Source organism: Priapulus caudatus, unplaced genomic scaffold (assembly GCF_000485595.1).
Source record: "Priapulus caudatus unplaced genomic scaffold, Priapulus_caudatus-5.0.1 Scaffold3171, whole genome shotgun sequence".
In the NCBI taxonomy this organism is placed as follows: Eukaryota; Metazoa; Priapulida; class Priapulimorpha; order Priapulimorphida; family Priapulidae; genus Priapulus; species Priapulus caudatus.
Window position 1 is genome coordinate 1 of NW_014580232.1, and position 12,927 is coordinate 12,927.

Sequence of the window (12,927 nt, forward strand, 5' to 3'; positions counted from 1 at the left end):
TTTACTAGCTAGGGGGGGTCTGGTCACACCATGGGTCAGTGTGTACCTCAGAGCATCTTCCGGCGGCCACACGCCAGGGGCGCATGTCCACGTTGACTCGGATCGGAGTGAGAATAAAAAAAAAGCGAGGGAGGGGGGGTTAGTGGATTAGCATATGCCACTTCTCATATACAGTTACCCACTAATACTTGGAATTTTAGTGTTGCAGAAAATGCCATTTCATGCGAATTTTCAAATCTCCCTACCGTGGAACCGCCCCCGCCCTCCCCCTCCACACCCCTACCCCTCGGTCGCTTCTCTCTGCCTCGCCTTGCCCCCCGCCCTGTTCCAAATTTGCTGGCTCGCCAGCTGAATTTTGCAGCTCTGCACGCACCAAAGTGGTAAAACCGGAATCTCTTTTCATTTATTCCTTCCACGAGTTGCGTTGTTTCTATCACAGTACGGCGCAATGTGCTATAGCTACGAGTATTCTGTTAAAGCCCGCAGTCACACATACACGAGACGCACGGCCCGCGCACTCGGAAAATCAGCAAATTTTGGCCAATGCGTGTCTTCGCTGGGTGTGACGTCAGCATTCGCTTACTCGTTCTGTCGAGCGCGCTGGACCAACGCTCATGCCATTCGTTGTCCATTCCTCGTTCGCTGGCGTGTGCGTCGGGATGTTTGAGCATGTCAAAATTGTTGCGCGCGAGCTCGACGCATGAGGTTACACTGCCAGAAGGGACTGCCGCAGACACGCGCAAGAGCGCGCTGGACAACGCCAGACCCACGCGGCGCAACACGTTGGGTATTCGTGTATGCTTGATCGGCGCGAGGTGTCAGCGACACCTGCGCCACAGGCTAGCCGCTACTACCTAGCGTGTTGTTAACGCATTCCAGCGCGAACATGCAGCGATATGAGCGTGTGCTGAACGAAGTGCTGAACGCAGTCTGTAGCGCGCCCAGCTTCTTCTAGCGTTGTTCCTAGCTGTACGCAGCGTGTAGCCATGGCGGTTAATAGTAACGGTCCCGGCCACACTTCCTTCATCATCACTTCTCCCGACGCCTCATGGGTGATTGACAGCGAGATTCCTGCTTGATCGTGTCTAGAAGAACGACCTAAGAAGATGGAGGATCCCGACAGGCCTGCGAACTGACAATACGAAATCGCGGTTCTCCAACATCAGCAAGACTCATGGAACTGGGCACTTCACCAGTCCATGTACATCAGGAGAAGGAGAAGAGAAGGAGGTAGACGGAGGTTCTGGTCGCGACCCTGGGATCGTAGGCCGACGACAGTTTGGCCTTATGACCAGCTACTTATGTTGAATCCGTAACGAAGACGCAGGCAGATTCACAAAACTTTGCGGATGCCCGCCAGATGTTGCAACGAGCTGCTAACCCAGAGTGGGTCGAGGATCACACAGCAGAATTTACAAGCATACAGAAGGCCCTCGCCCCTGGCCTGAAGCTTGCTCTCACTCTGCGGCAATCTTGCCTCTCATGGTGACCAATATGCACATCAATGTCCTTTAGGTGGTAAGGGTGCTCAGCAACACCATATCCCCTTCTCATCCAGAAAGTTGACCTGTGCGTTGGCTGTTGCGTTGGCTGTGCGTTGGCCTGTGCGCATGGCTGTGCGTGAATGCGCGGTGCATGCGCGCGCATGCGCGGACCATTCGTTTCGTGCGCAGCAACACCTGTGCAATTGTTGGATTTTTTAAGCATTGCGCCTGTATAGCGCCCTGAGTACAGCGCAGCGCGCGTACGCAACACGGTGCATGTCCGTTGTTCAACTCGCTAGCTTTCTCAAATCCTGACATAAAGTTGGCCGGCCACAACGACGCACTGAATCTATTTTCGCATTCGTTTGATTAATTCTCAGTGGCGGGCCGTGCGTCGTGCTATGTTGACTGAGGGGCTTAACGGACGGGACGTGACTGGGTTGTTATCCGTTCCAGTTTTGTTGCTTTGATTCAAAGTACTGCCGCATGTTTTCATTTTTAATCTTGGTGCTTTTCCGTTCTTATGGAAGTAATTGTTTTCATTCAAACGCTGCTGTTCTATTCAGCACTTGCATTTACTATATTCCTGTTTGTATTTTCTATTTATAAAAGTATTGTTTCAATTTAAAGTTACATTAATTCTATTTCCCATATGATATTAGTTTTGAAGGAAATGCACGGCTTGCCATATTCTGTCCCGGATTCTGTCCTCTAACTTTGCCCACAAGATATGGGAATGTGGTTTCGTGGGCGTTACTAGTAACACTACTGTGCTGATGATTTAACATAGATTTCATTATCAAGCAAGCGTTAGAAAACGTTATACAGACACAGACACTAGATTACATTTAATTACAATTTTATTCTGAATGAATGCGAACTCCCACTTGATGCGCCCCCTAGTGTAGCTTAGCGTACATTGCCTATTATGCGTTATTCACCGATAGATGGCAGTGGGTAGCCAAAAAAATGACCCGTAGCTCTTTCCGTTGTTTTCCGTCAACCGTGTCACAAGTGTATGTAATTTGTTTAAAATCATGATGATAGCGTGACTACTATTACTTATACTGCTGTACTGATGAAGAAATGTCGAATTCATTGGCAAGCAGGCGTTGGAAAATATTGCGACAGGTAAATTTTTACCAATACTGCCAATAGCCTGCGTCACCAATATTGGCAATAATAGTATATAATACTATACTAGTAATAGCCAGTGCTCGAAATAAGAAAAAAATGTGGTTGTTCCGCATCAAATCGGGTGTCCGCAACAATTTCTGGTTGTCCCAAAAAAATATCCCCAAATCTCCTATTTTCAATCACATAATAAATTAATAATGATGCGTCAACAAACACGCAAAAACATGGTGTAGTCCAGGATTTGTTAACAAGGGGGGTCGGGGGGCTAAAAACAGCCAAACTGTCGGCGAATAGTGAGTGACTTAATACTGTAATGGCTCCTCCGTCTCGCCATTCGTGCACAGCCTACGGCTCTCCTACCTTCTCTGCAATCTTGTTTTGGTGCATCCGAAAGGCCGACATTTTTGTTCATATTGTTCTTTGCTCCAGATATGGTAAATTGTTCCAGTGCTGCGGATCTAGGATTCCAGGGAGGGGTGAAAAACAAGCGGGGTTATCGGGGGTCCTCCCCCAGAAATTATTGAAAATGTAGATCGCAGGAGATGGTATTTGCTGGCACTTTGAGTACATATACAGCACTTCATTCTGACTACGACATTTTTCCCCTTTTTTTTCTTACTTTCGGATCAACAATGAATCCCCACTGTTGTTTGTTTTGCATGGGCAAAGCCATCGCGAAAATTCAAAATAATAATGGACATAAAAATACAAAACTAGTAAAGGTCTGAACTTGCTGTATTGCTTGGTTCCAAATCGATTGAATTCACCTCTCATTATAAATCAAAACCTGACATATACCAGTGTTCTGGAAATAGCAGCTGGTATGCGTTGCTTTGCCCACACCAATAGATTATCGGCGGCCGCCAGGTATAATGTGTCTGGAAACCCCTGTGAATAAACATAAATAAAGTGCGTTTTTTCGTCACATTTTTCTTTGGTTGTCACGCGTGACAATGTCTCAGACTGGTTAGTTGTCCGGCGCAAATTCTGGTTGTCTCTCCGACAACCGGACAACAGCTTATTTCGAGCACTGAATAGGTAATACTAATACTATAGCCTGAGCCTTCTTAGTGCAATCTCAGAAATACTGAATTATGTGTGAATTAGGCAATAGCGGCCTACAACATTGAACATGTCATGCCATGGCAATAAGCCAATAGTTATCTATTGCATACTTCAATCGCTCAGGTGCCTCAATTTTAAGGTCTTTTTTGGTTCCAAAGGATACGAGAACATGGTCCAATAAACCAATGTCATTTCCGATCAATATAAATAATAATATATATATCATAATATAATACTAATAGGTTTAGGGCTTTAATTTGTTAGGCGTGTAGGTTAGCCGGGTTAGATTATGGGCTTAGGGTTAAGGCCACATTGGATTTATTGACCCATGTTCGAGCTGATCCTTGGGCCATTATATAAACATGTGCTGCACGCGCTGGTTCAAGGTACAGATGATATCCAGTACGGTGATTGGATAGGATGATGTTAGGATAGGACTAGACATCTTCTTTATCCTTGAACCAGCGCGTGCAGCACATGTTTAAATAATATCCGGACAACCAAAACTCTTGAGGGACAACCATATGCTACTCTCTTGGTTGTCCTTCGGACAACCCAAAAAAACAACCTTAAAATTCACCGTTAATTTCAAAATTTAAATTTTTTTACTACATTTCAACGTTTAGTAAAAATCCAGAATAAACTATGGTAGATGATAATAACAGCGCAAACTGTCGGGAACACTTAACGGAAGCCTATGTAGGTTGCAGATAAAATATTATTATATTTTTTATATTATTTTATTTTATTATTTTTACTTTTTTATTTTTTAATGTTTTTTATCTTTTGATTTATTATTATTTTTTTACAGTTTGGGATGGGATGAGATGGCATGCGATGGCATGGGATGGGATGGGATGGCATGCGATGGGATGGCATGCGATGGGATGGGATGGCATGGGATGGCATGGGATGCGATATGGGATGCGATGCGATATGGGATGGGATGGCATGGAATGGGATGGATGGATGGATGCATGGATAGATAGATCATAGATAGTTAGATTTTTTTGGGTATTTTCCTTTCAACCAAGCGGTCACCAACTGAGTAAGGCCACTGATTTCCTCGGGCAATGCTGGGTATCCTGCTAGTTACGGATAATTTCCTATAATAAATGCTGTTCAAATGCTCTGCAACATGCAAGTACACTGCACGCACGCTGCTACACACAAACATTGTAACGATTGTTATATTATTATTGAAACACAGATATGAAGAGTTTATATTTATGTTCTTTATTTTTGTTTCTTATTTACAATCTTATTGTTATATACTCTATATTCTTATTTGCACTCTTTGTTCTTGTTGTTTGTGCACAGCCGCGTGCGTGCAGTGTACTTGTGTGTTGCAGAGGAGCATTTGAACTGCATTTACAGGAAACTATTGGCAATAATAACTTATTATTAATAAGCGAAACAGAGTAGAGAAAGATTTAAGACTGGTAGTATTTACATTTCGTGTTTATTTACCATCATTGATGCGGAGGATACTGTGTTGCTAATGGGTGTAAAATGCAAAGCATGTCTTTTTTCTGATGTTCTATAAACCCCTAATCCACTCTGTAAAGGTAAGTCATAACATCTTTAATGTTTCTTTCTTCATAAGGAAATCCATATAGTGTATCATGCTCATGTGATCTTTGGCACCTGGTTGCGCTTTATAAATAATTTCAACGTGGCTCTGACCATGACCAGTTGGTAGTGTGAGGCTTTATCCCCTCCTTCCAGAACTGGTATGTATTAAAAAGGGCTGTAGCTAGCTGGGTGGGGTGGGGGGGGGGGCAAGGGGGCAGTGCCCCCAGAACTTCTGCCCTATCCAGATGTAATCAGGAGTAGATAATAGGGAAGGAGTGTGACATCAATAAACAAGGGAAATTCGTCATTTACTAGCCTTAAAATACCTACGATTTACTACGCGTAACGCAACCAACTTGAGCTCAAATCGTACACAGTACATCCGCCTAGCATCGTGTGAAATCGTTTCCTCGTATACACCCGCAATCCGGAGATACAGACTAAAATGTACGACACGATTTTCAATTCTGTTGCCAGCAAAATCCATGCGTTGAGAAAGCTATTTGAAACAAAAGGCAGCTACTAACGCGCTATTGCTAACTCGGCGGGCAATGTGGCTTGCTGGGAGATTAGGCATCAACGCAACACTCGGCGAGATAACCTTTGACCCGGTACACAGCTACACCGGCATGCCGGCAATACAGCTGGCATGCCCCCATATACCACGCATGCACGCCAATCCGCTATCAGCAGCAGATCGGATTCAAATCTCCCAGCGAGCCACATTGCCCGCCGAGTTAGCAATAGCGCGTTAGTAGCTGCCTTTTGTTTCAAATAGCTTTCTCAACGCATGGATTTTGCTGGCAACAGAATTGAAAATCGTGTCGTACGTTTTAGTCTGTATCTCTGGATTGCGGGTGTATACGAGGAAACGATTTCGCACGATGCTATGCGGATGTACTGCGTACGATTTGAGCTCAAGTTGGTTGCGTTACGTGTAGTAAATCGTAGGTATTTTAAGGCAAGCTAGTAAATGACGAATTTCCCTTGTTTATTGATGTCACACTCCTTCCCTATTATCTACTCCTGATGTAATATATCTGGTTTCCCTCCTATGATGCATGTAGTTTTGTGAATTGTTTTGTAAGGAAACATACTTTTTCATATATAACAAACCTAGTGCTTGTACAAAAATTAGCGATGTTCTATTGAATGTTGTTCATCTTCCCAAAGCTGTCTCCTTATGAGCTCATTGAAATGATTATATGTCTGGTGTCTTTGGTAGTCAGAATTTAAAATATCTTTTTTTTTCTTGTCACATTTTTAGGCTCAACACTATGATACAATACTAAATCTTTATGTTGTTGGTTCTAAAAGTGGACTAGATGATCTTTTTTTAAATAGTAGTTATTGGGACATACTGCCTCACAGCTGATGAGGTCTCTTTGTGCTGATTTTGATAGCTTGAGGACCATTTTAGTGTATATAGACGCGTTCACACGGACGTTTTTAGCCCGAGCCTAATTAGGCCCGCGCCAAATTTGGCTCGAGCCGAACGTTCACACGGACGGTTTTTCGGGGCCGTGACAAGTTAGCACGAGCCAATTTGGTCCCATCGAAAACGTCTGACCAGGCTCGAGCCAAATTTTAGCACCAGCTAAATCGGTAGAGCGCTAGATGCCGCGAGTGTCGAACGTGTACTTTGACGAAAAAAGTCCAAAACAGTTATTTAATTTGGAAAATTTGATCAGGATGCATGTTTTCAAGATTGATAATTGAACTCGGAATGGAAGTAAACACTGAATCGTACACAACGCCATCTCGCGATATACTGCCAAAGTATCTGTGGGATATTTGTGCAATAAAATTGATTTGAATATGAATTTGAATTTGACAGACAGTATTCACTTACGTACATATGAACGCTCCGACTCAAACCGGCCCGAGCCAAATTTAGCCCATTTAGCTCGAGCCAAACCATTAGCGTGTGAACGCGGTATATATTGTGTGAGACAAGTGTTTATACCGAGTACATATGTAATCATGTGTTCATACATATTGTACTGTTGCGGTACAGCACTTGGCCTCATGAAAACTTGGGTTTTAGTACTGGCTAGTTGCAAGATATGCGGTGTGTACATCTGTACTGTACTACCATTCTGAAATCCGAAAAATTCCGAATTCCGAAACGTGTCACTGTCTGGTCCCAAGGGTTTCGGATAATAGATTGTTTACTATACATATACTGTTCCACATAACATAGTAGCAATTGTTTTCTTTTCAGCCACACTTGTAATGAAGTCATTGATGGGTTGCCGCAGGAATTCTTGAGCCAGTGCAAGTCACCACTGCATTTCTTCCCAAAAAACCCAACTGTTGCATTTGAGCGAGGATTGCTTTTGTACTTATTGTGCTACTAGCCTCACCATGCTTATGTAATTCTGACCTCTAGGCAATAACAAAGCGTACTGGCAGCAGTGATGAGACCTCATCCATATCCGTGAGACGCTTTCAGTCATTTGGACTGATACACACAGGTTCATTACCCAAGGAAGTTGTGTGCACAACCCAGACAGGTAGTTTCTGGCAAACTAACTACAGTAAAGAGTTTCCTGATTTTACTGTTTATATAAGGTAATAATTTGGAATTAAATTATGCAGTATAAGTCCGAAAATTCAGACTGTTCAGGGATGGGGTCGGTCCGGATATTTGGATTTTCTGGATTCTCGGGCAGTACTTTTAAAATTCAAATTTAAGGAGGAATAAAGAAGATGAACGGGTAAATTTTGATAGTTTATTCATTAGCAAATACAGCATGCTTCATTTATCAAAACGAGCAGTTTTGAAGAAAAATAAAGTCAACACTTGGCAAAAATGTAAACATAAAAAGTTTTCACTACAAAAACAATTTTATGGGTTACTACTCAGTTACCCATTAACTGTGATGTCTGATATAATGATATGCAATAGAGCTTTGCCCAAATGTTTACTACAGATACTTAACAGCATTGAATCTTGACGACCTAGTCGGCTTCAACAATACTGGAAATGTTTGTAAGTATAAGATAATTGTTGCTACTAAATGCACCATAGGTAAATCATTGTAGCACTGTGCGGTAGTAGAATCTTAAATAAATTTAATAGATAATAATTGTCATTTTTGAAATTAACAATGAATAGATAAAATAGATATATAATTTATTATGTGAATACCGATGGCCCCAGGTGTCTTCTGATCATCTGGTATTTTCCGTCATGGCTGAACATGATTGTGTTGAAAGTCTGAATAAAAATCATTATGAGGATCCAATCATCGATATTACATCAAGCTGTTACAGTGTAAAGTGAAATAATGTCATTTGTCACAGGTGTGTGGCCTTCGGAGGAGGTTCTCACTTACTACTGTCTCAAGAATCGTGATTTGTTCAGGTAAACGGTATGCGGTAACAAGCAAGCATGTACTGCATGGCCACTGCCTTGACTTTGCTCTCTATTGTGTGCTGAGTGTCCTAGGAAGATAATGGGTCGGAACCAACTCTTGACCTGATGTGTAATAGAGATAGCTTCGTTGATTTCTACTGAACCTTGAGGTTCAAATGCACCTGCTAACGTTTCGCATCCTAACAGGAGGCTTTTTCTAAGCTGACTGACATTGTCAGATTTGACCACCAGATGGTGTAGTGGTCAACAGCTTGGTCCATCTGTGACTGAGTCTGTACACTTCCCTCGTCTCGGTTCATGTTCGGGGTCTTGCGAATCCAGATGGCTTCCTTAATCCAACGCCTTATTCTTGTTGGCTCACGATTGATAATTTTCGAATTATCCGAATTGATGGTGTGATTGGTGGTCACTACATGGTCCATGATCGCAAATTTGTTTATTTCGGTAGCGGATTGTTTTTGCTGGGTCCTCGTAAATGATTTGGGAGCTACGGCATCTACATCCTTTTTGTGCCCTTTTAGGCGGGTTTCAAATTTACGGCCCATATCTCCAATGTAACTTTTTCCGCACATCGCACACGATATATTGGGGTACAGACTCGGTCATGTGTGGACGAAGCTGTTGACCACTACACCATCTGGTGGTCAAATCTGACAAAGTCGGTCAGCTTTGAAAAAGCCTCCTGTTAGGACGCGAAATACTAGCAGGTACGTTTGAACCTCACGGTCAAGTAGAAATCAACCAACTTACCTCTATTATCAACCAACCGAATGAACTTATTAAGGATGTATCAATGTGTAATAGTTTGCATTAATTTATGCACCAGTGTTTACTTTAATTCCCCTATCTATTGGGTGGTTAAAGGCCATGCTGATATTTTGTCTTTACAGTCGGAAGTCAATCTGTGAGCTTGGAGGAGGCATGACCTGTCTAGCTGCTGTAGCATTATCTGTGATACCAGGAGGTGCCGACAGAGTTCTAATGACTGATGGAAATGCGAATTCGATTAATAGTATCTTTTTAGCTTTTTGAGGATTATAAAATGTTTTTTTTTCACAGACCTGCGCTTACATAATAAAGATGATATGTCATGGAGCAATATGGCAGATAAGGTCTATGTCCCCCTGACCTCTGTTTGACCTGGCTCGTTTAGCTATTTCTGACTAATATATATATATAATATATAATATATATAGGGTTAGGGTTAGGGTTAGTCAGAAATAGCTAAACGAGCCAGGTCAAACAGAGGTCAGGGGGACATAGACCCTACGAGCAGCAATATGTTCCTGTTCGTTAAATTTTCTGGATACTCAAGTGGGTAGAATATGAATACTTTAACTGAGTGACAGATTTAAAGGAGATACTCAAACACAACAAAGACAGACTGAAATCATCATCGATTGAGGTGAGGTATGTGATTTATTTAGATCAATGAGTTACTGTTGATATACTGAAGGATACTGTTAGGGTTGGGAGGTGATTTTCGGTCGAAATTTCAATATCCACTTTATTTGATAGATCGGACCCATGGGCAGCTATGTATATGTAGAAATTATGTATGTAGCCTCCCAAACAGTTCCAAATCCCCACATTAGTCAATTCTTAACACAGGCGTTCAATCATGGGAAATTTAGAAAAGTGCTAATATCTCCATTGTTAAAATGCTGAAGTTGCTAATTTTTCAAACGCTATTTCTCGAAACTCACAACTGATTCCAAAAATGTTTGTTACGTTTCAATGCTTAACATATCAAAGGAAAAAAGCATCCCTGGAATTTTATTTAAATATTATATTTTATAAGTTATGGCTCTTTGTTTTACGAAATTGTTGTGTTTTGAAAATCACTACACATTTTCGTCCATCTTTTCAACATTTCCTAAATTAAAGCATTTAAAAAAAATTCCAGGTACCCCTTTTAGCTCAGATGACGAAGTCAGATGCAGCTTGTAGAATTGCATGAGCGTCCATTCGTGCGTCCCTCCGTGTTTCAACAGTTACGGCAGAAATCTTGACCGCTCAACGTACGGTCTAGATATTCGGGACGTTAGGGGGATGTCGAATTTTGGGGTCAATGGTCAAAGGTCAAGATGTGTTAATGGAGGGGGAATATTTCCCCCTTAACTTAAGGTATAGGAGGAAATACGGGATTGCGGCACAAATTTCAACGGCTCGACCTATGCTCGTAATATTCGATGTATAGTGTGATGGGGAGGAAACCCATCACCAGTGCAAAATTAGAGGTTAAATGGCAGTGGGGGAAATTTTCTGAGGACGTGGTCTAACGGACCCAGTGCAAAACTTTTTTGTTTCAGCGCTGACCTACCATTTTTATCACTTTATTGAAAGGACCATGAAATGTACTTTCTGCTGACGTGCGAAGAGTAAGTGTCTGATAACATTTTGACCATCAAGAGGAGGGTTGAACATGGATTTGTTGACTGTTAACAAAGAACTGAACTGCTTTTGCTATTAGAGTGGCGGGAGGGCGCACTTGATTCGGTTACCAGTGAGTTTATCAGAAGAATACCCGGCTACAGTACACGTCAGTTGAGCGCTGTGACTCTGCGGCACTTGTTTAGTTCATATTATGAACAACTTATGGTTAAAAGTTTAGGTCCCAACTCTGCTGTTTCTGAGAAATAACAAAAAAACAACATTTTTTTGTATAAATTCACAATGTTTGCCGTCATTTAATTAGCGATGAATTAAATTTTTTTTCCCCATCTAGAGCGTAGAGAGACGTACATCTCTCTTATGTAATGGATATGAGTTGGATTGAGCAGTTATGTTGCAATGCCCTTTACAGTGTTACACATCCGTAACCTTAACAGTATCCTGAATCCAGATTTTTAGAAGGAATCATTGTTGCATTGAATGATTTTTAAATTATAGACATCTCATAACCTTCCCCGATAGTTTATTGCCAGTTCACAATTCATATTACAGATCGCTACAGTGGGATAGATATGAAGAGTATTTAGACATTGAACATCAGTTTGATGTTATTCTTTCTGCTGACTGGTAAGGAAATATTTTCTACTTCTATCTAAGTTCAAATTCTTATTTTCACATACATTTCATTTCATATTCTGCAATATGTTTTGAAGGTAGATTGTAACTTCACCTATGATTATGTTAGATTGATACCAAGGTGGTCTATTGCTTTCAGTCTTTTTTTTGATAAAGCCCATGAGGATCTGCTACACACTATACAAAAACTCTTGACGAATAAGGTAACTGCCTAGCTAAAAATCTAATTATGTAAGGCTTCAGTTTTTTAAACTACCCTTTCCATGGTTAATTCTTATGCTGACATTTCATACAAAAATGTTATAATGCTCTAAAAATAACAGGTAGATTAACCCTTGCATTTGGTTTGTGTAAAATCAGCATGTGGGCTTTTGCAGGGAACAGCATTTCTTCTTGCACCAAGTAGAAGTGGAACTCTTGACAGTTTTGTAAAGCGAGCCCAATCATCTTTCAATGTAGAGAAGCAAGAACAATATGACGATCATGTGTGGCAGAGGCACTGCGAAGTTAGACAATCTGATCCATGTTACAATGAAAACCTACATTATCCTCTGTTGCTCAAGTTGTCAAAGCGAGATTAAGGATTTGATGTAGTTGTATATTTGTGTTCATATATATACACTTATCGTAACTATATATAATGCAAATTGTAGATTTTATGAAACGTAAATTATTTATCTTTCTATCTCTCCAATCGATACCACACTCCACACCATAACAAAATACACAACAGTACACTACAATAGATTACCCAGCACTGCACCCTTCATTGGACTAGGTTGCATTGCACTGCACTGCACTACATTACACTACACTGCACTACACTACACTACACTACACTACACTACACTACACTACACTACACTACACTACACTACACTACACTACACTACACTACACTACACTACACTACACCACACTACACTACACTACACTACACTACACTACACACTACACCACACTACACTACACTACACTAAACTACACTACACTACACACACTACACCACACTACACTACACTACATTAGACTACACTACACTACATTACACTATACTGTACTGAACTGAACTGCATCGGACTGCACTTCACTACACTACACTACACTGCACTACACTACACTACACTACATTACACTACACTACACTACACTACACTACACTACACTACACTACACTACACTACACTACACTACACTACACTACACTACACTACACTACACTACACTACACTACACTGCACTGCACTACACTCA

The 12,927-nt window shown here is 41.4% G+C and overlaps 1 protein-coding gene across 1 annotated transcript; it reads left to right on the plus strand.

Annotated features, from left to right (window-relative positions):
- Positions 1 to 2,440: 2,440 nt before the first annotated feature.
- LOC106819323 (calmodulin-lysine N-methyltransferase-like) lies at positions 2,441 to 12,332 on the plus strand. Its single transcript, XM_014823972.1, has 9 exons — positions 2,441 to 2,615; positions 7,654 to 7,835; positions 8,198 to 8,256; positions 8,571 to 8,631; positions 9,534 to 9,655; positions 9,993 to 10,053; positions 11,590 to 11,664; positions 11,813 to 11,876; positions 12,051 to 12,332. The coding sequence occupies exons 1-9, from the start codon at positions 2,571 to 2,573 to the stop codon at positions 12,252 to 12,254; spliced, it is 873 nt and encodes a 290-aa protein (XP_014679458.1). The 5' UTR covers positions 2,441 to 2,570; the 3' UTR covers positions 12,255 to 12,332.
- The last annotated feature ends 595 nt before the right edge of the window (positions 12,333 to 12,927 follow it).

Bases quoted from the DNA above. Each gene is read 5' to 3' on its own strand.
- LOC106819323 (XM_014823972.1), top strand. From the start codon at position 2,571: ATGTCGAATTCATTGGCAAGCAGGCGTTGGAAAATATTGCGACAG. The intron at 10,054-11,589 runs GTATGTGATTTA...TTCATATTACAG, and splicing joins TCATCATCGATTGAGGTGAG to ATCGCTACAGTGGGATAGAT. The intron at 11,665-11,812 runs GTAAGGAAATAT...TATTGCTTTCAG, and splicing joins GTTATTCTTTCTGCTGACTG to TCTTTTTTTTGATAAAGCCC.